General features: G+C 44.1%; 1 protein-coding gene across 2 annotated transcripts in view; it reads left to right on the forward strand.

Annotated features, from left to right (window-relative positions):
* Positions 1-27,736, forward strand: part of ALDH3A2 (aldehyde dehydrogenase 3 family member A2) — a 424,152-nt gene that overhangs the window by 247,205 nt on the left and 149,211 nt on the right. For both annotated transcript variants that reach the window (XM_085649336.1, XM_085649335.1), the window contains exon 8: positions 17,538-17,704. In XM_085649336.1, coding sequence (XP_085505462.1) covers positions 17,538-17,704 — 167 coding nt within the window. The remainder of the gene's footprint in view (positions 1-17,537; positions 17,705-27,736) is intronic.

The following is a 27,736-nucleotide window of genomic DNA, read 5'->3' on the forward strand; positions in this document are numbered from 1 at the left end:
TTCACGGCTGTCCTTGTGGTGAGCAGTACGAGTTGAGGCGATTTCCACCTGGGATCTAGCTGAGTCTTCCGGTCAAAATTTCGTACCAGCACCAGGTCCCCGGGAACTACGTCATGGGGTTTTACCTCGGTGTTATCGGGAAAGGCTGCAGCTACCTGTGAACGACAAGATTGTAGTGCAGACATCAAGGAAGCCAGGTAATCTGTCAGCATATTACAGTCAACATCAGTTATTTTACGGGGTATAGGCGTCCCCCACATATTTGGTGGTCTACCAAAGATCACCTCATACGGGGATAGCCCTGTTCGAGAGTGTGCTACCATTCTCATGTAAAAGAGTGCAACTGGTAAGGCTACTACCCAATCGACACCTTTCTCTCTACATATTTTTGACAATCTAATTTTCAGAGTTTGATTATGTCGTTCCACGAGACCTGCTGCCTCGGGGTGTCGGACACAGTGAAATTTCCATTGATAGCCTAACAAAAGTGAAACGTGTTTCATCAGTTCGGATGAGAACGGCTGGCCATTATCTGAGTAGACAACACGTGGTAAACCATACCGTGGGAAGAATTCTCGAACTAACTGTTTGGCAGTAGTCGGGGCAGTGTAATCTGAAACCGGGTAGGCTTCGGTCCAACGGGAAAGAGCACAGACAACTACGAGGACATATTTGAATCCTCTACATCGTTCCATCTGGATATAATCCATCTGGAGGACTTCAAAAGGGTGATCAGGAGGCTGAAATCCACCTTGTTCTACGGGAATGCTTTTACCTGGGTTAAACTGACAACATATCATACAGGTACGGACTTTTTGTTTAGCTGCTGCTCGTAAATGTTTGTTGAACCAAATGTGTTGAATGCTGTCTAGCATAGCTTTCTCTCCTAGGTGCGCTGGACTATGTATTGTGTTAATGATAACTTGAACCATAGAGTCAGGAAGAAACCATACGGATTTTTCCTTCGTCATCCATCCTTGATCCGTTTGGATCCCTCCTAATTCAGTCCATTTCTTTATTTCATCTGGTGTAGCATGTGTCTGTATGTCAATTACGTCAAGAGCGGGATCCTTAACCGTCATGCAATGTGTTGGTGTCGGAACTATTGTCTTTGTCATGTCAGTTGTGTGAGTTTGAGCAGTCTGTTTAGCTGTTCTGTCAGCTAGATCATTGCCTTGAGAAATGATATCAGTAACTTTCGTATGGGCTTTGCATTTCATAATCGATATTGCAGTGGGTAGATGAATTGCGTCTAATAGGGCATGAATGAGGGGTCCGTGCTGAATGTGGGCACCGTGAGAAGTTAAATAACCTCTCTCTCGCCACAGCACGCCGAAGTCATGGACAACTCCGAATGCATAACGTGAATCAGTGTATATGTTTACTTTCTTATTTTTGGCTTGAATACAGGCTTGTGTCAGAGCGATGAGCTCTGCTGCTTGGGCTGACAAAGTGTTAATACAATTTGTTTCAACGACTTCAGTGTCTGTTGTGACTGCATACGCGGCCACTAACTCTCCTGTACTTGTTCTCATGCATGAACCGTCTACATACAACGTCAGGTCTGGATCTAACAATGGGACATCTGTCAAGTCTTGTCTGGGTTTCGTCGTGATAGTAATAACTTCAATACAATCATGTGCTAGTGGGTCTGTTCCGTTTACTGGCAAAAGTGTGGCAGGATTTAATGTATTACAACGTCTGATCTCTATGTGTGGCTGAAACAATGTCAATTCATAACCGGTAAGTCTTGCTATAGTCAAGTGTTGCGTTTGCGTTCGGTTCACAAGAACCTCTACTGCATGTGGTACTTGTACTGTCAATGGATGTCCTAACACTATGGCATCGCTTTGTCTGATTGCTAAAGCTGTTGCTGCCACTGATTTCAGGCACGCAGGCAGAGCCTGAGCTACGGGATCTAATGTACTAGAAAAATAGGCACATGGTTTGTGTGATCCTGCTTGTTCCTGAGTGAGTACTGACAAGGCAGTACCTTCGCGTTCTGTAACAAAGAGTGTAAAATGTTTATTGTAACATGGTGTCGCTAAAACAGGTGCTTGACATAAAGCTTTCTTTAAGCTTTCAAAAGCTTGTGTGTGTTCCTGAGTCCAAGGGAGAACAGTCGATGTGGCCGCCTCCTGTGTTGTCAACTGAATGAGTGGTTTTGCTAGAAATGCATATTGAGGGATCCACTGCCTACAGTAGGAAGTGAGGCCTATAAAAGCCCGCACCTCCTTTTGTGTCTTGGGTATTGGCATGTTAACAATCAACTGGATGCGATCAGGTGTAAGCTGTCTTCCCTCCTTGGACAGCGAGTGCCCAAGATAAACAACTTGCTGGACACAGAATTGCAGCTTAGAAGGGGACACCTTGTGCCCCTTTTCGGCCAGAAATTGTAAAACCGTCAGTGATGCTTTTTCACATTCAGGTTCACTTCGAGCGGTGATCAGCAGATCATCGACATATTGAAGCAATGCAGTGTTGACTGGCATGTGGATACTGTCCAGTTCTCGTTTTAGTGCTTGGCTATAGATGCTGGGGCTTTCTGTGAATCCTTGAGGTGCGCGTGTGAATTTAAAACTTCGTCCATTTAAACTGAATCCGAACAAGTATTGGCTTTCCGGATCTATTGGGACGCTGAAAAAGGCATTCTTGAGATCAATTACAGTAAAGAACGTTGCTTTGGAGTCAATAGCTGTCAGTAATGACGAGATGTCTGGGACCACGGGGTATTGTGGTACAATGCATTTATTTAGTTCGCGCAGATCAATAACTAATCGATATTCTGGCGGGGCCTTTGGATCAGTTCGTTTAAGAATCGGAATTATCGGGGAATTACATACATTGGAGTCGGTTTCCACAACCACTCCTTGGGCAATAAGCTCGTCAATGATTTGCAGTAAAGCCACTACAGCATCTGGTGGTAACTTGTATTGTCGCATTCGTGGTAGTACCACTCCTGTCTTTAGTGTGACTCGATATGGTGTAATGTTCATGCAACCAACATCAGTGGGGCCTTGTGCCCATAAGTGTGTAGGTAAATTCTGCAGTCGGTGATCCATGTCTCGAGACACATAGTGCCCTTTGAAATCACGTAAAAACAATCTTACTCCTTCCGGAGAACAACATATTATAGCTCCTAGAGCTTTCAATGTTTTTATACCTAACAAGTTTTCTGGACATGATTTAGTAAGCAATAAATCTGTAGTTCGTGTCAAGGGACCAATCGTAAGTGGAAGAGGTTGTGATACTTCATTAATGATAGGTTTTCCTGAAAAGCCAAGGGAAATATTCTGTGAGCCTGAGAGGGGTGCCCCTGGAACTTCACTACGTCGTATTGTTGTTCTGCTTGCCCCTGTATCAAGTAAAAATTTTCTATCTTGGCCTAATAGTTCACTGTGTACATAAGGTCCCTCTTGATCTACAGGGACCTCGATAAGGGGTAAGCCAACTTCCCTCTCTAGGCTGTTTCATGCGTATCGTTGATAATCAGGATAGTCATATTGTGCATACTGGTACATCTGTCGTGTCGTTGCTTGTGTGGCAGCAATAGGCTGCGGTGGTGGAGCTGGCATGGACTGTTGTGGAGCTGGCATGGACTGTTGTGGAGCTGGCATGGACTGTTGTTGGTTCTGCTCCTGTCTAGGTGGCCGTGGTCTTTCCTTTGTTATACCTATGGCGATATTATGTTTTAAGACTGGACAATCGTGTATATAATGACCTGGCTGCTTACAATAGTTGCATGTCCCTTTCACAGGACCTGCTGAATCACTGGACTGTGTCATACCCTTTTTATGACCGTCAGCTGGAACTGACTGGGCAACTAGCATTTTCATTTTCGTGTCTTTCATGCGTCTTTGTTCATGTTCTTGTTCCTCTCTAATTCTATTGTGATGATACTGTAACATTTGTAACATTTGTGACGGGGTGTTACCTTGCCAGGTACTCTCGAATTTCAATATTCTATTTTTAACTTGGGGCAGGGAATTTTCAACTAATTTTGTCACAAACAGATGTGGATATGATTCGCTACTCGCTTTTATGCCACTATTTATACCGAAACATTTTTCGAATCGGGCATAGAAATCACTAGTGTCTTCATCTTGCTTTTGTTTACAGGCTAAGATTGCACCCCAGTCTTCCTTTTTCGTAGTTAATAAACGTGGCAGTACCTGCACTAGTAAACCTGGTAGCATTTTAGTCTTGTTCCCAAGCCCTGAACCTGGACCTCGGGCTGTTTCTTCGGTTTCTAATGCTGTCCAATCTATCTTTTGGTCTCCTACCTCCCAATCTTTTTCTTTGAGTTTTTCGTAAATGCCAGCAGGCATTAATACCTTTAATATTTTCATAATGTCGGGATAGGTATACTCTCCCATGAGCAACATGTCTTTAATTTCACGGTGGAAACCCGCTGGGTCTTTGTCATGACTGGGTACCACTTTCTTCATTTCTAATAGTTCCATTTTAGATATGGGTGTGTATACAAATACACGTTTAAACTCATTGTCATCACCTTTTATTGGGTGCACTTCGCGTAAGGGATTCTGTCTATCCATATAATACGTCGTTCTTTCCTTGATGGGCAGTGAGACATGTTCTGGGCATACAAAAAGAATGTACTGGTTTCTGTATTCTAGTATTTCTCTAATTAAATCAGTACCTGAACCTTTCCATTTATTCGTGAGTAATTCAGTCAATATATCAGGTAGAGGACCAGGATCGGAGTGTTGGCTTTTATATAATATAAGGAGATGTTGGATCATGTATATACCAGCTAAACGCTGTTCGTCTGGGGTAAGGTTCAAAAACGTGTGTGCTAGTGCATCATCACTGTATTTTCCGGGACTGTCAGCCCATAGTACTGCTGATCTAGCTAATTCTTGTTCGTCCAATGAATCAAGTATATGATGTCCCCTTCGTTCTCGAAGTAAGTTGTCAGCGGCTTGGAATAAGTGTTCGGGAGATCTTATATTGATTATAGGGGTTTGGTAATTTCTGCTACTTTCTGGACGTGTCGGACGTATTGAATCATTTGAGCATCCAGTATGATTAAAAGATCTTCCTCTACCTACATAAGCCATCGTGTCCAACTGTCCTGTTGGCATTCCTGATTCTTCCCCTTCCCTTCTGTTTTGTTCAGGCTCGTCTATCTCTAATCTTTCTTCGTGTATTCGTTCAATTTCTTTGCGGATCTTTCGGCACATAGCTACTACACTTAACATTCTATCATGTTTCCCCTCTGATATATTCCGACTCCATGTGGTAAGTATTTGCATTTCTTCCGGATTTACCCCAGGCCGGTCTTGATTTCTGATTACACAGTTTATGAGGAAACGTAACAGTTGCCCCTGCACCTCCGCTTTCTGGTACTCCATGGCTCTGCTAATACTTTCAGGACCTCGCCCTGACTGGACAAAGTGATATATATTTTCTAAATGTGTAGTCATTCCTGGTAGCTTCGCTAAATATATTGCAGCTCGTCGGATACGTAATGATGCCAGCAGCATTTCATCCTCTTTGCCGGGCACAGGATCATATCTACAATCCATTAGAAGTTCTTTAAGCATGTCGGGGGTTGGTAGTTTGGGCGTACGTTGGTGTGCTAATTCTTTAAAGGAAAATTTATTTACTCTGGGTGGTGTGGAAAAAATGTCTGTTGTACCTCCTGTAGCACCGTCTGGGGTGCTGGACGTGAAAGGATTTGTTGAACGTGAGACAGCAACCGTAGTTGCGGGAAAAGCTGTGGAAACAGATGTGCTTGTCGGAACGTGTGTCAGAGTTTGTTGTTGTGGAGGTACAGACGGAGGATCTTGGCGTTGAACACCATCGGCAAGCGGTCTATGTGGTGCGGTGTTAGCATACTCGGGAGCTGCGTCATCTAAATAAGAGGAAAGGAAAACATCTTCTGCGGTTCTGGGATGCCCTTTGGGATGTGCTTTTATCGGAAACAATGGAGGTGGCAAGTCTTTTGGTATCTCCGGGGTAGCCTTAGGTAACCCTTCGGCCAGAAGTGGATACATACCATTCATAAGGGCATTTCTTTGTCTATCTACTTGTTCTGATTTTACTCGGGTACCTTCTTCAATTAATAGATTTTCTCGGACTTTATTTGAATTCTCCTTACTTTTCTCTTCCTGTCTGAGTGCTTTTTCTGTACGTCTATATGATTCTTTACGCCATAATTCAATGGCATCTTTCTGTGACTGTCTAGCTTTCTTTTTCCATAATTCTTCTTCTACTTTCATGATGCAATCTGCATCCCAGGTCCCAGCTGCGGGCCACCTCTGACTTTCTGGTAATTCCTTGGTGTAGTCTACCCATAAATCAAGAAATAATACGGCGTCTAGGCCATGTTTATGATACATGAAGTACCCTGGAGTGTCCCTAGGAGGAATGGGAACAGCTTCTTCGAGTACCCCTTTTCTAGTTTTGATCTGTCTTAATTTCGAAAAGAGCGGCATGTTGAGAACTGGTCTGATACATAATCTTGAACACACTTAATACAATAAACACAATAATGAACAGTCATTCACACCACAATATGTAGAACGTATTTAAAACATTTAACATTTAACATTTAACATTTAACGAACAATAATGGCCATTAGGGAACTAGTCACTTAGCATACTAGACATACTAGATATACTGCTAAACAGTACAGATACACTGCTGAAACAGTGCAGACCGGATTTGTGTACCCAAACCCGTCTTGACCGGCACAACCTATGTGCACGTCAGAACGCCTCCCCGGCAATGGTACTCACCGGGTAGCTCGGAACGGAAGGCCTCGGAACTGAACTGGACTGGAATGGACCGGACTGGACTCGACTCGGAACTTCGGAACCTCGGAACCTGGTGGGCCTCTGTATACCTCGGATCTTGCTCTCTCAGCTAGGCTCTGGTCGGGATACTTCGCACTTCTCACCGCCTCGTCTGGGTGTTGATCGCAGCCTCAGTCGCCCCCGCTTGGCCGGAGGGAGATACAGGAAATCCTGCGGGTACGCGTTGTTGTCCGTCCAGCTGTGGCAGGAGACCGGGCCTGCAACGCACCTCCGGCGCGTGAGATGAGAAAGTGTCCCTATTCGGGCGCCAATTTATGTGGTAAATAATTTAATTACCGGTACTATTTTTGATGCGGAAAACTATTAAGAATAACTCAGTAAAATAAGAGGCAGAATCCGTGGTATTAGAGGTTCGGAAAGGGCTTTATTCCTTATACAATTCGAATTGTAGGCATCATATTCCATCACCACGGAGGTTCAGGAAGTGAAGGGCAATACATTATTGACAGGTAATCATTTTTATAGAAAAGGCATTACAGTGAAACAGATGCAGGAGGCGTAACAGCTGATAAAATAGATAAAGATATGCATGCGTAACTAAAATAGGCGTAACTAGGCGTAACTAGAAAACGTCATTATACATGATGTCATAAATGGGTGGATCCATGAAAGAATCTTGCAATGTCAGCAGAAATACTTGGCAGAGATGCGCGCGCAGCCGCATGACGTGTGATTGACGTGCAACTAGGGGGTGAAGGGGACTTGACATTTAGCTCTACATGTGGAGACAAAAGTCTGGGGGGTCAAGTCAACCTAATCCCAAATCATATCTAACATCCTATGTTTAAAGAACTATGTTATCCAAAAGGAAAGGTCTCTCGAACAAAATCTATTCTATACTGACTGTGAGTGCGTGTACAAGCGTCTAAGTGTCTACATGAGATGCGAGGGGCAGAAATCTTCCATAGTAACAGGGCCATGAATTACTTGCATGAAGACAGAGAAGCCGGGCCCTTAGCTCGGTAGCTGGAAGGATGTTTACTTAAACTACCAGACAGGAATGCATTGGATGAGGAGCGGAGCAGATAATCTTGAAGGTGAAATACAGTTTTTGGCAGACAGACAGGCCGAGTCAGGCACCGTTAGCCGCGCAGGGAGTAGGACAAAGTTCATGGATACAGATGCGAGCTCAGACTGGAGCTGTCAGAGGTAGAAAGCAGGGAAAGGCTCGATGGCAGCATTCAGGGCCTACTCGCCTGAACTGCAAAATGGAGTAGATGAACCATATAAAGTCGGTGGCCTTTCATACTTAGGAATCGAATATCCGGCCCATTCATGGCGGATCTGAAAGAGGACATATTGACGGTGGACGCCCATGTGTTTGCGTCTTCATAACTGGAACTGGAGGGAACATACATGTACTTGTAACATATACATGGAGCCGTTGGGGTCTAAGATAGGGGACATAACTGATCACAAAAATCCATATTTCCACAGTATCAGGCTTCTTCCCTCACAGTGGTACCTTCAGCTGCATGCCTACCTACTGAGCATTTGCTCAATGGTGGCTCTTCTGTCTCTGTTGGCACTAGACTCTGGGTTTGGCCCTGCCACTGTTGTCACATGGGGGTACACATTTGATGCGTGTTTTTTCTTACACACACGGGCCTCCTGTTGCGGCTCCTGTTCTTGGCCGGACTGTCTTTGGACTGTCCCCTGTTTCATTTTTATATAGGAAAAACATTGGTTCCTGTGGAATAATATACTATGGGGTTATGATACATAAGCACAAGCGCAATATAGAGAGTTTAGATAACGGCAGAGCACGAAGGAACCCCTAACACACCGATTACAGTGTAGTATATTTTATGGATTTTTTAAACAATAAAGTTGTTCAATCTCTGGAGGGTGTGTGTAGTGAACTTTCTGGTGGTTGTTCACTTCTAGTCACTTGTCTTGCAACATGTTCCTTCGATATTGTGGTTCTTTTAATTTCCCTCCTGTGGTGACAAGCTGTGCCTGGCCAGTCATGTCTTTTGTGCCGCAGCCGTTACCCCCTCGAGGTGGGGCACTACTTGGCAATTTGTTGGGCCCTTGCTTGCAGCAAGTGCTCTGTCAGCTCCCTTCAGTCCCTCCGGGTACTGGGTGCTTTTTCAACTTCCTATTGTTTCTCATTTCAAATGATTTGACTCTTATTTTCATGTTACTTATAGTTGTTGTTTCAACGATTTTGCTCTTTTTTAACACGCAATGTTGCTATGCTATCGTAGTTTTTTGCATGGCTCCGCGTTGTGGCGTGGAAAAGTTTCCTGTAGAAAACTGACGTCAGCATGCTGGGAGGGGGCTTATATGGTTCCATTGATGTCACTTCCGTGGACGCAGCCACCTCCCGGCATGCAGAGGTATTGCTGGGGAAAAAAGATTTTCCGGATCCAGTCTGACACCTGGGGAGATATTCTAAGTTAAGGAACCTGCGGCTAGACTGTGTCTCTACCAGACATATCGGTACCGAAGGTAAGTAACTCTTCCATCTAGGCATAGAGGGGGTGTGAATTATTATAATGAAAGAACTTCCAACCTCCCATATATTGAGGATATGAGATTAGTTCCCATGAAAAGTACCTGGTTAAACAGAGAAGGGTTTTCAAACGATGCAGGCTTGAAGGGCCAAATTGGTATATGAATGGCACAATCAAGAATGAAATGAGGCTGCTGTCAATTATGGTGCTCGAAATGGTATGCGAGTTACATTGTAGCCACAGAAACAAAATTGAAACTTACATCCACCTAGCGGACGGTGCTTTTGTTATTGTATGCTGGCTTGTGCACTCCCGATTCAATAGATACTGTGTCCTACTAGTAATAAATCAAAGCTTTGTAATGGAACTCAAAGGGGGCAGCAATGGAAATATTTAACAACACGAAGCTGTAAGCTTACTTCAATTAGGCTTGTGCTGGCTCCAAGTTGGCCAGCGTGTCCTCGTGCTCTGTAAACAAAATGAAGCGTTAACGTTTTTGTGCGTCTTTTAAAAAGATTAAATGAGAAGTCTAAAAATGGGTAAATCAAACATTCTTTCTTTTGAGTTTGGCAAATTGGAGGGCGTCAGACCGTGCGACTCTTTAGAAACAAAGTTGATGGGGTGTACAATGACCTTAACCTTATTAATGGGACTGACTATTCTATCCAAGCTGTCACTGCCTCACATCATAACCGTTCAGTTCTTTGCGAGTTTCCTACTATTTCCACTGAATGTATGATTGAACTTCTAAAAATAACCAAAGTCCGTAGCTCCCTCAGACCCTTGCCCCTCTAAAGTGCTGCACGACATAGCCAATTGTATTGCACCCCCACTGGCGTCGCTGCTCGATAATGTTCTAAAAACTGTCTCTTTTCCTTCAGAATGGAAAAAGGCCTCCATTCTGCCACTTATAAAAAAAGTCACCTTTTGACCAGGTAGAAGAAAAGAACTGTTGTCCGCTATGGAGACTTGCCCTTCTAGTGAAAGTACTAGAAACACATCTAAATTTCTCGCTCTCCACATTCTAGGACCAGAATGGCATTCTGGACAATGCCCAGTTTGCCTTTATCAAAGCCCATTGTACTGAAATTGTGTTGGCTGTAGTTTCAGAGAAGATCATGCACATACTGGACCATGAAGGCAAGGCTGCGATAGTCCTTTTGGACGTGCTCCAGACCGCAGGTAATTCTCGTTGCATCCCGCCTGGAGATTGTTCGGCATCCTTGATGATTAGACTGATTAAAGCTATTATCTTTGCCTTGAAGAAGCCCTGGCCTGCAGGCCATTGGGCGAAAGACGTGTTGGCTGTTTTCACCTGCATTCTAAAAATAAAAAATTAAAAGGACAAGATTGCAACGACCATTTTACATTTATTTGCATACTGAAGAATAAGATTACAACGACAGACCGTGTCACCTCGAATCTCTTGTTTTGCAATCCATATTCTGGGATCACATCAACCCTGAGATTTAAGATAATGTCTGTAGACACAAACCTATCCATTCTGTGAACATTGAAACTGTGTTGGCTGCAGTTTCAGAGGATGTCAGGGACATACTGGACCATGAAGGCAAGGCTGCTGTGGTCCTTTTGGACTTATCCGCAGCATTTGACACGTTAAGTCAGGAGATTTTGAAACATTATTTGATGGAAATAGGTATACAAAGCTCTGTCTTTAAGCTACTCTGCTCCTTTCTGGACGAAATGGAGCAAACTGTCAATATGGGAGATTTTGGTTACAAGTCTGTCGCTTAGCCCGGTGGTGTCCCGCAAGGGTCTTCATTATCTCTCACATTATTTAATATATATGTGGATCCCCCTATGGGACTGATAAGTCAGTATGGCTTCTTTACAGTTTCCTATGTGAACAACACCCCTATTATCGTCCTCTATATGATACAGAAGAGGTGGCTTCTCGACTCAATAATTGCATGAGTGGCTGAGCTCCCACTGTCTTAAATTAAATTCAGAATAGACAGAGGTTCTACTCTTTGTACGTGATACCTCCTTCTGGAATAAAACCTAGTGGCTGCAGTCCCTCGGCTCTCTTCCTAGCCCAGTAACCAAGTGAGGAATTTACGAATAATTTTCAATTCTAATAACTTATTTAGAAATCAAAATAATTATTTTACCTCCTCATGTTTACTCATTTTAAAAGCTCTGAGGAATATCCTCCCTTTCCTACCATTCGACTTACAGAAAACAGTGGTCTATTCTCTTGTGTTATCAAAGTTAGACTACTGCAATGCCCTCTGTTGGAGCCCAGTAAGGGGTTTTGGTAAGACTTCATAGACTGCAAAAAGCTGCAGTCTGTGTTTTCTATAAAAAAGATCAATAAGTTTGAACCAGTCTTCAAATCCAGGGAAGAACTCCACTGGCTACCCATCAAAAAGAAAGTGGATTTTAAGGCGCTCTGTATAGCACATAAATCACTTTACCATCACGGTCCCAATTACCTTAAAAACAAATTTTCTTGGTACACTCCAGATAGATCTCTTTGCTCAGCCACAGCTAAGAAAGTGTTTGTCCTTGTTATTCACAAAGCCTCTTGGTGAGGTAGAAGCATCTTCTATGCCACCCCCCGTCTCTGGAATCATATGCCAGAGCACTAGAGGAATCAATCCAACTTCCTTGCTTTTACAAAGTTACTTAAAAATTGGTTGTTTACTCTCCCCTTATAGGCTTCTTCTAGGCGTGTTTCCTCCTTTATACTACTGGGATCGCCAAGAAGCCTTTGGGCGTATGGTGCACTTTACAAAATTTGAATCAAATCCATTTACTTACCCTTACTTACATCATCAAGTACGGAAAGCATAACTGACTCCATGTTATGGACTGACAGAAAGCTCGTCTGAAAACGATCAAGAAATTTGGTCTCTTGTAAGTGGCGACATAATTCCTGCACACCCTAGGCTTCCACGAGTTTGGAAGATAATGGTAGTAGCAAAACCTGGCGGTAATTTCTCATAGACAATTTATCTTCTCTTTGTTTCTTTTGCAGCTGTATAACAATAGGCTCTTTGAAAGAGTTAGGCACTGTCCCTTGGGACTGTAGGGGACTTGAAATTTCAGATTGAAAACGTTTTAGAATACAATAAATTCTGTACCTCAAGCCACAGATTAATAACTGCATACCTAGAGAAAACCTTTGCAGAGCCATCTTACATATGCTCTTGGCGGTTATTGCCAGATCGTCCTATTAACCATAGTAGATGTGGACCACATATATATATATATTAGAGGGAATTGTAAAGGTTTTAGGGACAGTACTGCTGCCTTGTTGAACTTACAAATATTGGTAAGGACTAGTTCTATTTATTTGGTCTTCTTGCAACTTTTCCCTTGTGAACAATTTAGTTCATAATTCCCATCTAGAAGTAAAAAAAGATAATGGCAGCAGATAAGTAGAGCAGACTCTATCTGCACCACAAAACTGGGAGATCAGTTAAAAGTGCTATTGTCTGTTCAAGGACTGGGACTTTCTACAGATGGACCTTTGGCAGCACAAAATACATGCAGAGTATACCTCCTGGCTTTGGAGCTGAATCAATGTCCATTGAAAATACTTCTCTACTGTAGTGGTTGGGGACATTTTAAGCATTTACTTCATGTGTCTCCTTTTCGAAAACACTGTTCCTCGTATTGACTCTTTAAAAATTCAAAAGATCTGTAAACTCCAAGATGATACTAGAGGTTGACCCTATTTTGAATTTGCCCGTTTTGCTTCTCTGAACTCTTGCTTTTCACACAGCACAACCTCCTCTTGCTACCTTGCTTACAGACATCCAAACCTAACCAAGAGAATTATATATTCAGCATTGTCCCATATTCGTACACTTGAGAACATTGGATCTTAAGACTTTATGTAGTTGCAAAGACTGCGATTCAGAATGAAATCATCCTTTCATTGCAACCACTCCTTCATGGTCTTTTAAGTCATTTCTTACTGAGTGCGTGATCCTGATAGAATACTGCTTTTGGCTAGGGAAGGAAGTTCCTCAGTTTTCTTGGTTGACACCTTGTTTATATGCATTTCCCCCTTCCTGCCCAAAGCCCAATCCCATCTATGTATACTTGACTATCAAATCAGATTCTTTACATGTTGAGAAGGAAGGATTATAGAACAACAGAAAATGTTCATTCTGTGGCGATTGCAGTACCCTTCTTCGCCTCTCATTCATCTTGTTATCTCAGAGGAGCGTATACTGTTGTTTTTTCGGTGCATTTTTGGAAACCTGTGTAGGAGTTGAGTGGGAATAAAAAGGGCTCTATATTTAGCTTCAGATGTTATCTTCTGCTCTGGTGGCCTGAAGGCTGGTTTTAAAGGCTTGTGCAGCTGCATACATTGGGGCTATTGCAACACAGCTGTGTCTTGCCGTTTAGGGTCGGTAACGTGCATAGTTTGCCATGGTGTCGTAGGAAAGTAGGCTCTGCTTTCATGGTTATCTCCACTTTTTGCTGATGTTACTTTGTTTTCTGACTGGATCATTCTAATCAGGACTCCAGTGACTGGGCTTTCTCCCTAAATTGGACAGTGGTAAGCACTTTGGTACCTTCCCAATTGGCTACTTGTGTACCCTTCTAAGTCCCTGGTAAATTGTAGTAAGGTAACCAGGGCATTGGTACACAAGGGGTCTCCCATGGGCTGCAGCATGTATTGTGCCAATCATGATAGACCACTCAAACTGTGACTACAGGCCTGGCATTGCAGTCTGTGTAAGTTGGTACCAGCACTACTTACGAAAGATATAATTTTACTTATAATATCTGAGGTCACTGCGCTTAAAACCTATAAGTCACCCCTAAGGAAGGCCTTTCAATCCTGAAGGCAGGGTGCTAGGGTATATGTGTGAAGGTGCCCTGCACGAGCCGGGCACTTCCTGCAAACCCCGGAGTCGATTTTCCAGGCTTTGTAAGTGCTCTCAGCCATTTTGATACATATAGTTACCACGTGTCATTACACAATGGCTAAATATATCTTGGCTGTGCCAAACCTAGGCATGTTTGGTATCAAACTTGTTGGAATCATACCCCAACACCATTAACCAGTGTTGGAGGTATTATTCCATGCATCAGGGGACTCCTCCGGGAAGCCTCCAGTGCTCCCTGTAACATCCTACCAGGGTCTGCCATCAAGTTAGTGCTGCTGCCGACTCCAGACACGATTCTGCCCTCCTGCTGCTGAGCTGAGCTCGAGCAGGGGAAGGTAGTACAATAGGTTTCCTGTCAAAGGAAGGTGTGACCACCTCCCAGACTAGACTTAGTGTATTGGGCTGGGCTGGGGGAGCTTGCCAGCGCCACCAAACTTCTTTGAAGGGCACAATTGGTGCCCTCCTTGCATACTCCAGTTGGAACTAGTTCAGGGAGCCCTTGGCTCCCTCTTTCGTGCGAAACTGCACAAAGGAAATTAGAGCATCCTCCCCTCTATCCAGCCCCTCCCCTGGGAGGAACCCTTGGATATTCCCAACCCTTTCAGCATATGGGTAGCTCTTCAGATTCGTCTTGGGACAGTACTCAAACCCGAAACCACTTCACCTTTGTCTGGGCACCTTCGACGTGGTCTGGAACCAAGACTGCATCAAGGAAGACTCCTACTGCTCCTGGTCTCGCTGTTCTGCAAGTCTTCTTCGTGGTCTGTGCCTGTGCTTCATCCAGGTGGTCATCAAAGACACCTGAAGGAATTTTCCCTGCAGTGAAGGAGTCACTCCCCTGCATCTGCGACAAATCAACGAAGCTGACTGGTCTGCTGCCCCTGATGCCCTACGGACGCTGATAGGCTCAGCAACACAGGTGGTGGTTCTGCAACTCCCTCGAGGCCTGACCTGATCTCTCAGCAAGTTTGAGGCCAGTATACCTCGACAGACCCGCTGGAACAGAATACCTCTGCACCGCTTCTACTTGGCGTTGCCAATGCTTTTTGACTCTGTACTCCAGAGACCTTCGGGCTACAAGAAGCTCCAGCTTAAAGCATCTCTTCCTGCCAAGATCTTCATCACTGCATCCTCTGCAACGTGGGCTTGCATTTTAGGTGAGCTGTTTGACGTCCTCTAGAGACTCCTGTGCTTTCGGCCTGTGGGTCCTCTTGAGGGTCTTCTTTGGCTTCAGTGGGCTCCCCTGCTTGCTTGAGACCTGCTCTGACTCTCCTACGAATGATGAGTCCTTTGGACCTTGCTTGTCCCAACATTGTACCTTCTTCATTTACCACGTCTGTTGCTGCTGCCAAGGCTTGTTGGTGCTCCCGCCAGACACCAACTCCCTGGTTCTTGACTTCCTACGTGGGACAGTCTTCCACAGCGTTGCCTGGTCCTCACAGTTGCAGCGACAAGGTCACCGCCCACACTCCTGTCTCTTCTGTCATCGGTGGTCATTGGTCTTCTGTGCCTCCTGGTCTCCTCTGAGTGGCATAGACTCTGTCCCCTCTGTTTGCAGGTTCCTCTCTTCAAGAATTCATCCTTGTATTCCACCGGACTCCTTTACCTTCTTCACCAGCAGCATCTTTCCTGAAGTCCTCCATTGTGGACTACGGCAGTTAATGACGTCACTTCGCTCCTATGCACCCGGTTTCCCTGGTGTCGATATCCTGGTTCCTGGGGTATCCACGGGTGGGGTGACTCTCCAACCTTCTGTCTTACACTGTTCTTTAGGGTCCACTGGGTAGGGTCCTTCTTGAAAACTGCAATCTGGTCCAAGTCCCGACTTTGGTCGCTGTTCGCATTCCACTTTAGTATTTGGTTTGGTGTCTCACTTGTGCTTAGTTACCTGTTTACATTTGAAATATTATGTGTATTGTGTTAATATCTCCAGGTAGGAGATACACCTGTGTGTTTGTAAGTGTGTTGAATAAATATATCTATTTTTATAACTACACTGTGTGTTTCTTTTTCGTTTAGCCTACCCTATATAATTAGTTATGTTGAAACAAACTGCTTAACATTCCTTCGGTAGTATATCTGAAGGCTGCTCCACAGGATTGGCTGGATTAGTGCAGGGCGTTTCAATAAGCGTGCACCATATACTAAGCCAGCCACCTACAGTAATTACTGTAAAATTAAAAGAGATTCTGCATATTTACTCAAGATTAGTAATTTGGCATTTAGCGCTATTTTGTTGAGCACAAAAATGCCCCCTCGCATCCAAAATGGACCATAGGAATGCATTTTTCTTTAAGAAATAGAGCTAAAGACAACTGGTCATAAATAGCAGCGCTATTTCACACTTCTTTCCCAATTTACTCCTTTTTTAATAGGTCAAAATTAACCCTCTCGTCCAAAATTGATCCAAGAATGTATTGTACGATAAGAAAATAGCACTAAATGCAAAACAGCCCGAACAGCAGCGCTAACAGCTGCTCGCGCTAGCTACATTTTTTATTTCTATACTTATGTCTTCCCCTCCCCCCCCATCCACCAAATGAATCTTAATTACGCGAGTGGGTGTATTCCCATAATTATTGCTAATTCCATGTTAAAGAGTAACGTGCAATTACAAAATTTCCTTGGTGTAATTAAATCACTCCCAGGGCTAGTCGCAGTGCTTGTGCTGCCCACTGCATGATCACTTTGTCAGGCAGCTGCCATGTAGCAGGTGGTGTACGTACAGTGAATCACGGTCCTAAGAGTGTCTCTTAAGTTCCTGCTGCCATCAAACCCCTTCATCAGGCTCCCCCGGATTTCTGAAGAAGAAAGATTATTTATTACTTATTTAATAATTATCATTGGAAGGCTGCTAATTTCAAGCACTAGCCTCACTTCAAACCACACCCCTGCCCCAAACCTTGCACGCACCTAACCTGGTGTCAGAGCATTTCCTCAGAGGCAATGCTTTCCACAGGCTGAGTGCAAGTGGCCTCTGTCCTTTCCATCGATCAAATGGGTAGAGGAGGGCTTAGTACTGGCATGCCTTGAATGAACTTCATTGATGTGAATGGCCTCTGTCCTTTCCATAGAGTAAATGTGTAGAGGAGGACTTAGTACTGGCTTGCCTTAATTGAACTTCTTTGATGTGTTAATGCACGAGGCTCACTGAAAAAGTAGCCAGATCTGCCAACGCTACCCACTGTGGCAGCTCGTCTGGTGTGGGGACTTGTCCTGAGTTAGGAGCACCTAACGTAGTTCTGGTCTGACGTCCACCATTTTACCTCTCTCCTTCAAAACCATGGTTCTTTAGCTAAGTTCCTATAAATGTGCACAGGAAATAGTTCCACCATTTAAAGATGAAAGCTTTTGTGTCTTTCAGCTCCAACCATTATTACCGATGTGAATCCAGAATCAAAACTTATGCAAGATGAGATCTTCGGCCCAATCCTTCCAATACTGACGGTTAGAAATGTGGAAGAAGCGATTAACTTCATTAATGAACGTGAAAAGCCATTGGCCCTGTATGTTTTCTCCAATGACAAAAAGGTAGGCGGTGTGACGATTTTAAACATGCTGCCGGATATTGATAGTTATGCTTTAAATTCCTTTTTTATTTGTTCAGATTTGCAAAGTAATGGATTTGTATCCGGACAATTGCTGTAATCCTGGTTGACCGAACATTACAACGTTCATCTTTAGGGTTTATATCATTGGCAAAACATGTACATAGCCTACTAAATAATTGTGTGAAAAAGAGCTGTGGCTTAAAATTGGATTGGAAAACAATTCACACAAGTTCACTTCACTGTCAGTTCCTTGAATCTTGAAACACATTAATAGACATTAATGACTAGGTTTAGCCATTTTATAAAGTGTTTGATTACATTTGGTAATGGCATTTGCACTGGATGGTAACCTTATTTTTTGCTCTTGTGTAAGGAATTGTTAAAATGTCAAAATTGTGTATTTTGTACATGCTTATAACTTGTGGGGACGGTTGATGTGATATATAGAGGAATCTGCAAAGCTTTATATTTCTGAAACCCAGACAAAATTCAAAATCAGCTGGGGTCATTTTTCATTTCATAAGGCTTTATTCGGAGCAAAGAAAAATGTCCATATAAGCACATACATAAAATAACAAAATAACATAACAGATTGCCACAATGGTCAACATATGGTTAAAAACAAGAGAGTATTACAAACAGGGGAGAATAGAATATTTAAAAGCACATACTTTTCCTGATATTAATTGCTTTAAGTAAGAAAGTTGCAGTAAAAAAGCAGATATCAGGGTGATGCAAGTTAAAAAGCAATTTAAAAGAATCATGTACTGTTCTAACACCGAATTTTATAAAAATGGGTTTTAAAAAAGCTACACGAAGATTCCCATACAGTGGGCACATCAAAAGAAAGTGCATCGTGCTTTGTGCAGACAAATTGTCACAAGGACAAAAACCAATGGGCTGCTTGTTTACAGATGGGAAAGCGACCAATTTATGCACAATCACATTCTGAGTCTGGTTAAAACAAACTTGTGGCAAACTCTGTTCACCATGGTGAGATATGGCTGATATCCTTTCAGTTCATTCAAGGTGTTATATTGCACACAGGTAGAGAGAGATTCACATTTCCCATTCCGACACTCGGATTTACACAGCAGAAAGATATACTTCATTTCAGCCTTAGAAATTGCTGCAGCCCCATATCTATCAGATTTAATGTTAATCCCATAGAATTCTTGGAAACTGTTAACAATATACTTAATCCATGGTATCTTTAAATGATTATCAGCAGAGAGACAGTCATCAATAATGGCTCTATTTAGTGACGTCTCTTCTTTGAGCCAAATTGACCGCCACAACAATAGTGGCCTTAAGAGTATCAAATCATTTAAAAAAGGGATACCAAGTTCGCTATGGACTAAGTCATTAGAGGCAGATTTGGGTAAATTCAACAATTTTTTCAAAAAGACGTTCTCCTCCACCTGTAAACCCCCTGCCTGGGTAAAGCCCCAGATCCCAGCTCCATAAAGCGCAGTTGAAAGGCATCGTGACTGGAAGATCTTGAGCATATCACTTATTCGCTTATCACCTAGTTTGGTGGCAAAGGTGAACACCCCATTAGAGCTTCTGACCATCTTGGCTCTAACACTTGTAAGTTCGCAAGCCCATGTACAGTTCTTGGAGAAGTTAATTCCGAGATAACAGAAGTTATCAACCACTTTGACCCTATGTTGATCAATGTAATAAGAGTGAGGCTTATTCTTTCCGGTGCCGCATTCCATGGTATAGGTTTTGGTTTTGTTGATCACAAGCTTTCTCGATGTAATAAACTGTGAAAACCTGTCCATCAGACGTTGGAGGCCTATCGGGGTCCTAGACAATAATACGGCATCGTCCGCATAGAGTAGAACCGGGACAGTGATGTTATTGACTCTAGGGGCGTCGGCCACGACTGACTGTAGCACAGTGTCCACTTCATTAATAAAAAGGGTGAAAAGCAGGGGGGCTAAAACACACCCCTGCCTTATTCCCCGCCCAATCCTAAATTTAGTGGTGCACTCCCCATTAGAACCATATCTAACACTAGTTCGAAGTTTTTCATACAGTCTGGCCAAAAAGAAAATGATGCCCTCTGGAGCCCCCATATCGATCAGCTTGACCCAAAGAATAGCGTGATCCACCAGATCAAAGGCACTACTTAAATCTGCGAAGCAGAGATAAATAGAGCCCTTTCTGGCCTGGGTATATTTCCCTATCAAAAGTTCGAGATTCAGGTATTGCTCGATCGTCCCACGGCCCTTTCTGAACCCATACTGGCAGTTAGCCAAAATGCCATTGGTCTCTGCCCATTCTTCCAACCTAACCAGGAGAATCCTACTCATAATTTTAACTGAGGAGTCCAACAGGGAAATGGGGCGATAATTCTTCACATCCCCCTTGTCTCCTTTCTTATGAATAGGTATAATAATAGATTCCTCCCAGGTTGGGGGTATCCCATAACTGACTGCTGCATTAAATACTTTAACCAGAACAGGACCCCAAATCTCCGGGGCTACCTTGTAGACATCAATGGGTACTCCATCAGGGCCCTGGGCCTTACCACCTTTACTTGTGGCAATGCTACCCAAGACCTCCGAGAGACTTATATTTAGGGGCACTATTGGCCAGCGATCACTTAAGTTTAGCAATGAGTTAGCTGAATCAAAAATAATAGAAAAATGGGAAATCCAGGTATCCATGCCAACCACAGAGGTGAGCTCCGGAGCCTTCTCATCTTTTAAGAAAGGGCAGTTAACCGTGGCCCAGAAAAGCGAACAATCTTTCAGTTCGGCGGCCTGCGTCAATTTGTCCCAAGCCTCGTGTTGTAATTCTGTCTTCCTGCGCTTAACTATATTCTTATAGTTAGATCTGAGCTGACACACCTGCTTCTTATCTCTAGGTTTGGTTGCCATAGCATCTTTAAGCTCTTTTAGTGCGCAGGTACAGGCACGATCAAACCATCCTCTTTGCTGTTTTGGCTTGCCATCACTTAATTTAGTAAATTTTTGGTCAATAATGGTATTGATTCGGACAAAATGTTGGACAAGATCGGCATTGACGTCATCCTGCTCAAGGATCTCGGTAATTTCAGGTAGACAGCTATTAATAATACTATCAGACGTCATTACTGATTTGTCACCTTTCCATCTCAACCTAGTACCATTGGGTCTATGTGGTTCAATACTATCAATAATCCCAGATGGGACTACAGATATTTTGTTCCAGAAAACAACCTCTAAAACTATACAATTATGATCGCTAAGCGCGATGTCCACGACCTTAGGAGCCAAACTCCATGGGACAAGGCTTGAAGACAAGCATATAAAATCAATGACAGTGTTAGCCCCCCTCCCTGTAAATGTCGGGATACTTTCTGCAGGGTCATTATTTTTGGTATCCAATATTTCCATGTCGAAAGCCGCTAAAAGATGGTTCAAAGAGTCCCCATATTTATTATGAGGAAAATGGAGATCCACATCCCCAAAGCGGTCAGTAATTCCGCACGGACAATGACTAGAGAGGGGGCAAACTATAGTATTAAAATCCCCTGCGAAAATAAATTCAAAAACAATTTTAGAACCATTAATAATATCTTCTAGAGCACTGAACAATGAATCTACCACCGCATACCTGGTACTATCAAAAATATTATTATAGAAATTAATTAAAAGAATATTTCTACCATCCTTCTCGTACAGCCACAAGATTTGTGCATGGGTCCCCACTAAAACATGCTTCTTAACAATAATGGGGATTTTGATAGAAATCAGGATCAAAAGCCCTCCCTTGGCTCTACCAGAAATGGATGCAGTTGCAGGTAGCTGGTAAGAGACAAAACCATTGTACCCCGAAAATTTTTTACACCAAGTTTCCTGAAAACAGCAGATATCAAAAAGATTAATAAACTCTGGCCAACCCAAGCTCGCTTCTTTTGAAGTTAAGCCAGCAATATTCCAACTAACAAAATGGCTTCTGGTGGATATTTCAGTGCCTTCGTCCGGGGGGAAAACACATGAACACTTGCTGTGGTTATTGGTTATATGAGATACTCCTTTAGCCCCCTCAAAAACAGTACCAGAATCGATTAACGGGCAGTGGTCATGGGGGGAACTAACGTTTCTTAACAACCCCGGAGTAACTCTTACTGGTGCTGCGTCACAGTGTACAACCCCGTCTTCACGGTGTGCTACATCAGAGATCAGTCAGTCATTACAATCTAAACCGCTCAAGCACTGGAACCGATTGGAGTAAACTAGCTCAAACCTATTAGGCACATTTGGGGCACTGCCCCCACCCCTAATAGGAACATTAAGGGGTCTGCTGATAACGTGTTGGTAGAAAAACCCAAGTGGTCTAAGAGAAATACCCTGTTCATTTGTAGGTCGTGAGGTGGCTCTAAGCAAAGTTGTAGTAGCTAATTGTGGGTCGCTAAAATTAACGATCACGCAATCGCCACTAATACTTTTGGGTGAATTCCCAATCCAATTGGCTCTGGTAGTAGTTAAAATTTCGTGAGACAGAGCCACTGGGTAGCCACACTCTCGTTTTAACCAAGCCACTGTTTTATTCTTAAGGGACTCGTGGCTTTCAAGATTGCCACGAGACCCGTTGTCCAGAAGTGGGGGAACGTTAGTTAAAACTGCCACGTATGGTGCACATTCCGGGGGTAAATTAGGACAGGAATAACGATAATTTTTAGGCTTATTGGCGATCTTCCAAGTATTATCCACTACCTTAGATAAAGGTGGAATATTAGAACCAGCCGCTAATTTCGATTCAACTGTGGGGTTAGGACAAAGGCTCTCATTAGGGATGTTAAGAGTTTCCGGTTCTGATACCATAACTGTTACAGAATCTAGTGGATCTAGTGGATCTACTCTATTAACCTTAGTCCCTGAATGGGAGTCTAGAAGCCCCCCCAGTCTCTTAATTTCTTCTGATAGAATATCAAGTTTGTCCATTAGAGGCAAAATAATTTTGTCAAACTTAGTATCTATTAGACTAACTAGAAACTCTAATTGCTTGGGGTCTAATGTTACTTGAGTGTTTTCGACAACAGTAGGTGGGTTACTCACTGCACACTTAGATGGGGGGTCCAATCTTTTTTTATTATGGTTCCCTCCTCGTTTTGGAATAGTTGACCTAACAACACCCTTCCCTGATCTTAACACTCTCTGCACTCTCGGAACTGGAGAGCATAAAGCTAATGACGGGTCTGACGGTTCTGGCATGATCAGGGTAGGATCAGAATCGGGTACGGAGATCACTATGGGGCGTTGCGAGCATTCTGTATTGACACCACCGTCTACTGATGATATTGGTGATACAATAGGTAGATCTGGAGTATTAGGTAAGGAATCCAAAGGGCACCCCCGGCCTAAAGAAAGTCGTCGCTCTTTGTTGATTTTATCAACGACTTTCACAAGATAACTATCAAGGGTGGCACAATTAGAACGAACAGTCTCCTTGTTAAGTGTAGACATATTAACTTGCTAAATAATGAAACCACAAATATAAAACTAAACTAAACACTCTGAACAGCCTTAATCAGAAATAATCGATTTGTTATATCAGTTAATCACTTAAGATATTACAATATAAAATAGAAATATCTGTGACACAATTAATAACCAGTAAAATCCAGGTGCAAATGTGTATTATGGCCTGGGTACACACAGATGCAGATGCAGTCCTTTGATAAGTCACTTGCACAGCGTCAGGCCCAGTCCAGCCGCGGCCAGCCCCGGACGGCCACAGACGGCCCGCCCTTTGCCCGGGCTTAGCCCGCGCGCGAGCCCGCGACGCGGGGTGTAGGGCCGGTTTAATAGCGCCTCAGGGCGCGTAGGGGGTGACGTCGCTTCCGGCGTCCGGGGAGCCTGGGAAGTGGAGTCCGCCTCTTGCCCCACCTCCACGCTGCGGCCACGGAAGATTCGCGGCGGCGGGAGGGAGAGGACAGGCCACAACAGCAGCAGCAGTTGCCCCGCAGGGAGGACCACGAGGTAGGTGTAGGGTCCAGCCGGGGCAGTCAAAGGGCAAAGAGAGTCGGGTCATTTGTGTAGATTGGTTAATAAGTCCCAAACAAATCAATCCTAGACTACATCTAATGCTATTAGATTTTGAGGTTTTTTCTTTTAAAGCATTTTCTGTGAACATTCACTTATGATCGGAAAATGTACATTTTACAAAAATGAAATAGCAAATGTTCTACCATTATGTATTACCACACGTCTGTCAATGACACCAGTAACCCACTTAGAGGATTGGCATATTGTACAGGACAAGAACCTGCCAAAACCACACCCATGCCGAATGACATACAGAGCAGTAAAAATCATAAATGATTTCCATGGGGGTATGGTTATTTGGTTTCAGGGTTGGCTGTCACCTAGAGAACCTTGCTATCCCAACAGATATTTGAAAGTTAAGGACCCAAGAGAAATCAGGGAGGTGTGGCTCATTTGGATCCAACCACCCGTTACCCAGAGTACTCTGCAAACGTCACAAAAGGACTGAAAATAAAATAAATACAATTTGCTCACATTTTTAGGGTTCACACTGGAATTTGATGCTAATAGCAATTGTATCATAGTCCTTTGTTCCCATATGCCTCCCAATAAAAATTGGTTCTCTCTGCATGAATTGGCATACAAGATAAAAACCAGCATAAACTGCAAAGCTATCAAAGGTCCTTATCCTGAGGAAAAGTTGTACCAGTTTTTGATGGGTGTTGACAATAGTATTTGGGCCTAATATTGGCTAGCATCCAGGGACCGACTACTAAATAGACATGTTACGTAGGCTCAGGGAATTCCAGGGAGGTGTGGGTTGCATTGGTCCCACCCCTTTTGCTAACCAGAATGCCATGCATCTGTGATACAATGGATTGAAAAAGAAAAGCAACTACTTCACATTTGTGTGTCAGACAGCACCAGAATGTATTTCATGGCAAGTCTACCATCCTGCCTTTCCATTTTCTCTGGCAAAAACAGTGGATGGGCACTTTGTACAGGATAGGAAGAGGCCTAGACCTTGGCTTATGTCAAATTACTTTGGCTTATCATGATAGTGGTTTTGGCTGGAGGGACTGAAGGAAAGGTCTGGTGCTGACATCCCTGATTTGCTCCCATAGGGGAGAGGAAATGCATACTGTGGGTAGAGGCCAAAGAAAGCTATACTTTGTGCCATGATGCCTAGCTTCCCTCTCCATTTTGCACGTGAGAAATATAGCTGCAGTAAGGGGGACATACCAAGTAGGGTCATAAAAGCTATGATCTGCTCCCACAGAAGAATAGCAACATAGATGGTGCATGGAGGCCAGAGAGGACATTTGGCACCTCATACATAGCTTCCCTATCCATTTGTATGTTTTTGTTTCTGAACAAACAGTTCTCTTGATGTCAATTCAGCACCCTGAAGGAGGCATTTCAAGGGTGGGCAGAGCAGCATCTCCTCCAATTTGCTACTCCAGGTAAGCTGAAATGCAGATGATGGGTAGAGACTCGGGATAGGCGTGCCTTGTGCCAGGATTACCAGCTCCTCTATCTATTTCTTCACTGGATAAGAAATTATCCTTGGCATCAAGGAGGCATTTTACTTTTGCCAAGGTGGCATAATAGGACAACATCCCTCATCAGTTTCCCTTTGTAACTGTCTCCCTCCCAAAAGAATCCTCTTGGATTGCAGCAGAATGGTAATCCTTACTCCTTCCGATGCCACGATTTCTTACTTTGACTGTGAATAGTGTCACTAATTCCTTTGCATGGTGTTAACTTTGCTTTCTGTTTTAGGACGGATTTCTAAGCTAATTAATCCCCTGAGCCGCCCCCTTCCAAAGGTTCCTATGCGTCAGTCTCGATACCTCAGATGCAGTTATTCTAAAGAACAGGCGGCAAACTTTTTATGTTGCAAAGCATGTTTCCTCTCTCTTTGTGGAGTTGGCAAGTAACACCCGGATATACCTCTCCTGCACAAAAAACACTATTTAGGCTGTGTATGTTTGTGTGAAAGGATCTAGGGGGGCAGATTTGGGCCCTGTGCAATGGGACAGATCCATCCAGAGGTCTTTAGTTCCAGTGGGAAACAATCCTGTTGTGGACCTGTTGGAAAGTAGATCTGCTTTCATAGTTATCCCCACTTTTTGCTGGTGTCATTCTGTTTTTCTGACTAGGATCCTGCTAATTAGGACCCCAGTCACTGTGCTCCCTCCCTAAGTTGGACTATGGTAAGTACTTTGGTACCTTCCTAATTGACTACTGGTGTACCCTTAAAAGTCCCTAGTATATGGTACTAAGGTACACAGGGCATAGGTAGACCAAGGATCCTCCTATGGGCTGCAGCATGTATTATGCCACTCATGGAAGACCACTCAAACTGTGACTACAGGCCTGCCATTGCAGCCTGTGTGAGCTGGTGCTTACCACTCACCACAGAGATGTTTCGTTATACCTAAGGTCACTGCACTTAAAACCTATAAGTCACCCCTAAGCTAGGCCTTTCAATCCTTAATGCTGGGTGCTTGGTTCGAAGTGTTAGGGTGCCCTGCATGACCATGACACCCCCTCAAACCCAGGAGTCGTTCTAGAAGCTTTATAAGTGCGGGCAGCCATTTTATACATATAGGGAATTTCAAGGCAAATACGAGTATCAAACATGTTCGAATCCTACCCCAACACAGATTCCAGTGTTTGATGTAGGATCCCATGTACTCTGGGGCTCCGCTAGGGAGCCCCCCTGTATTCCCGGTACCATCCTTTAAGGGTCTAACAGCAAGCTGCTGCTGATCAAAGACACAATACTGCCCTCCTGCTGCTCAGCCAGCCTAGAGCAGGGGAGGGTAGGACAGTAGGTTTCCTGTTGATGGGAGGTGTGACCACCTCCCAGACAGGACTTAGTGTATTTGGCTGGGGTGGAGGCGCATGACATCTCTAGCAGACTGCTTTGTAGGGCAGATTTGGTGCCCTCCTTGCAAACTCCTTTTGGAACCAGTTCAGGGAGCCATCGGCTGCTGCTTTGGCGTGAAACTGGACAAAGGACATGGGAGTATCCTCCCCTCTGTCCAGTCCCACCCCTGGGAGGGATCCCTGAATTGTGCCAACCCTTTCCTTAGGGTACTTAAAGGCTTAACTGTGGGTGGCTCTTCAGATTAGTCTTGTTGTCCGGCCAGTCTTCTGCGTTGTCTGTGCCTGTGCTCCATCCAGGTTCTTTTCCAGGCCTGCAGGCATCAGAGAGAACTGAAGGAATCTCCCTTGGAGTGAAGGACTCCCTCTCCTTCATCTGCAGGCACCGCAACAAAAGCTGGCCGGTCTGCTGCTCCTGTGCTCCCACAGACCCTGAAAGGTTTAGCAACACAGGTGGTGGTTCTGCAACTCCCTTGAGGTCTGCCCTGTCTTCACAGCAAGTTTGAAGTCAGTATCCCTTGTTGGAGCCGCTGGAGCAGTACCCTTGTGCCCTGCGTTGACTAGCCGTTGCCAAGGCTTGTTGACTCTCTTCTCCAGAGATCATTGGGCTCCAAGAAGCTCCATCCTCCAGCATCTCTTGTTACCAAGATCTTCGTCCTCACCGCATCCTCTGCACTGTGGCCCTGCACCTCTGGTGAGCTGCTCGAAGTCCTTTTGCGCCTTCTGTGCCTTCGACCTTTGGGTCCTCTTGAGGGCCTTCTTTGGCTCCAGTGGGCTCCCCTGCTTGCTCGTGGCCTGCTTGGACTCTCCTGCATTTAGTGGGTCCCTTGGACCTTGCTGGTCCTGACACTGCACCGTCTTCGTTTTCCTCATCTGTTGCTGCTGCTATGGCTTGTTGATGCTCCTGCTGGACACCAACCCCCCTGGCTCTCGACTTCCGACATGGACAGCTCATGAAGGGCTCCTGGTCTTCCACAGCATCGCATGGTCTTTACAGCTGCAGCGACAAGGTCACTGTCAACCCTCCAGCATCTTTGTTCATCTGTGGTCATTGGTCTTCCGTTCCTCCTGGTCACTCCCAAGTAGCATAGACTCTGTCCTTTCTGCTTGCAGGTACTCCTCTTCAAGGATCCACC

This window comes from Triturus cristatus, chromosome 3_2, assembly GCF_964204655.1.
Source record: "Triturus cristatus chromosome 3_2, aTriCri1.1, whole genome shotgun sequence".
NCBI classification, from domain to species: domain Eukaryota; kingdom Metazoa; phylum Chordata; class Amphibia; order Caudata; family Salamandridae; genus Triturus; species Triturus cristatus.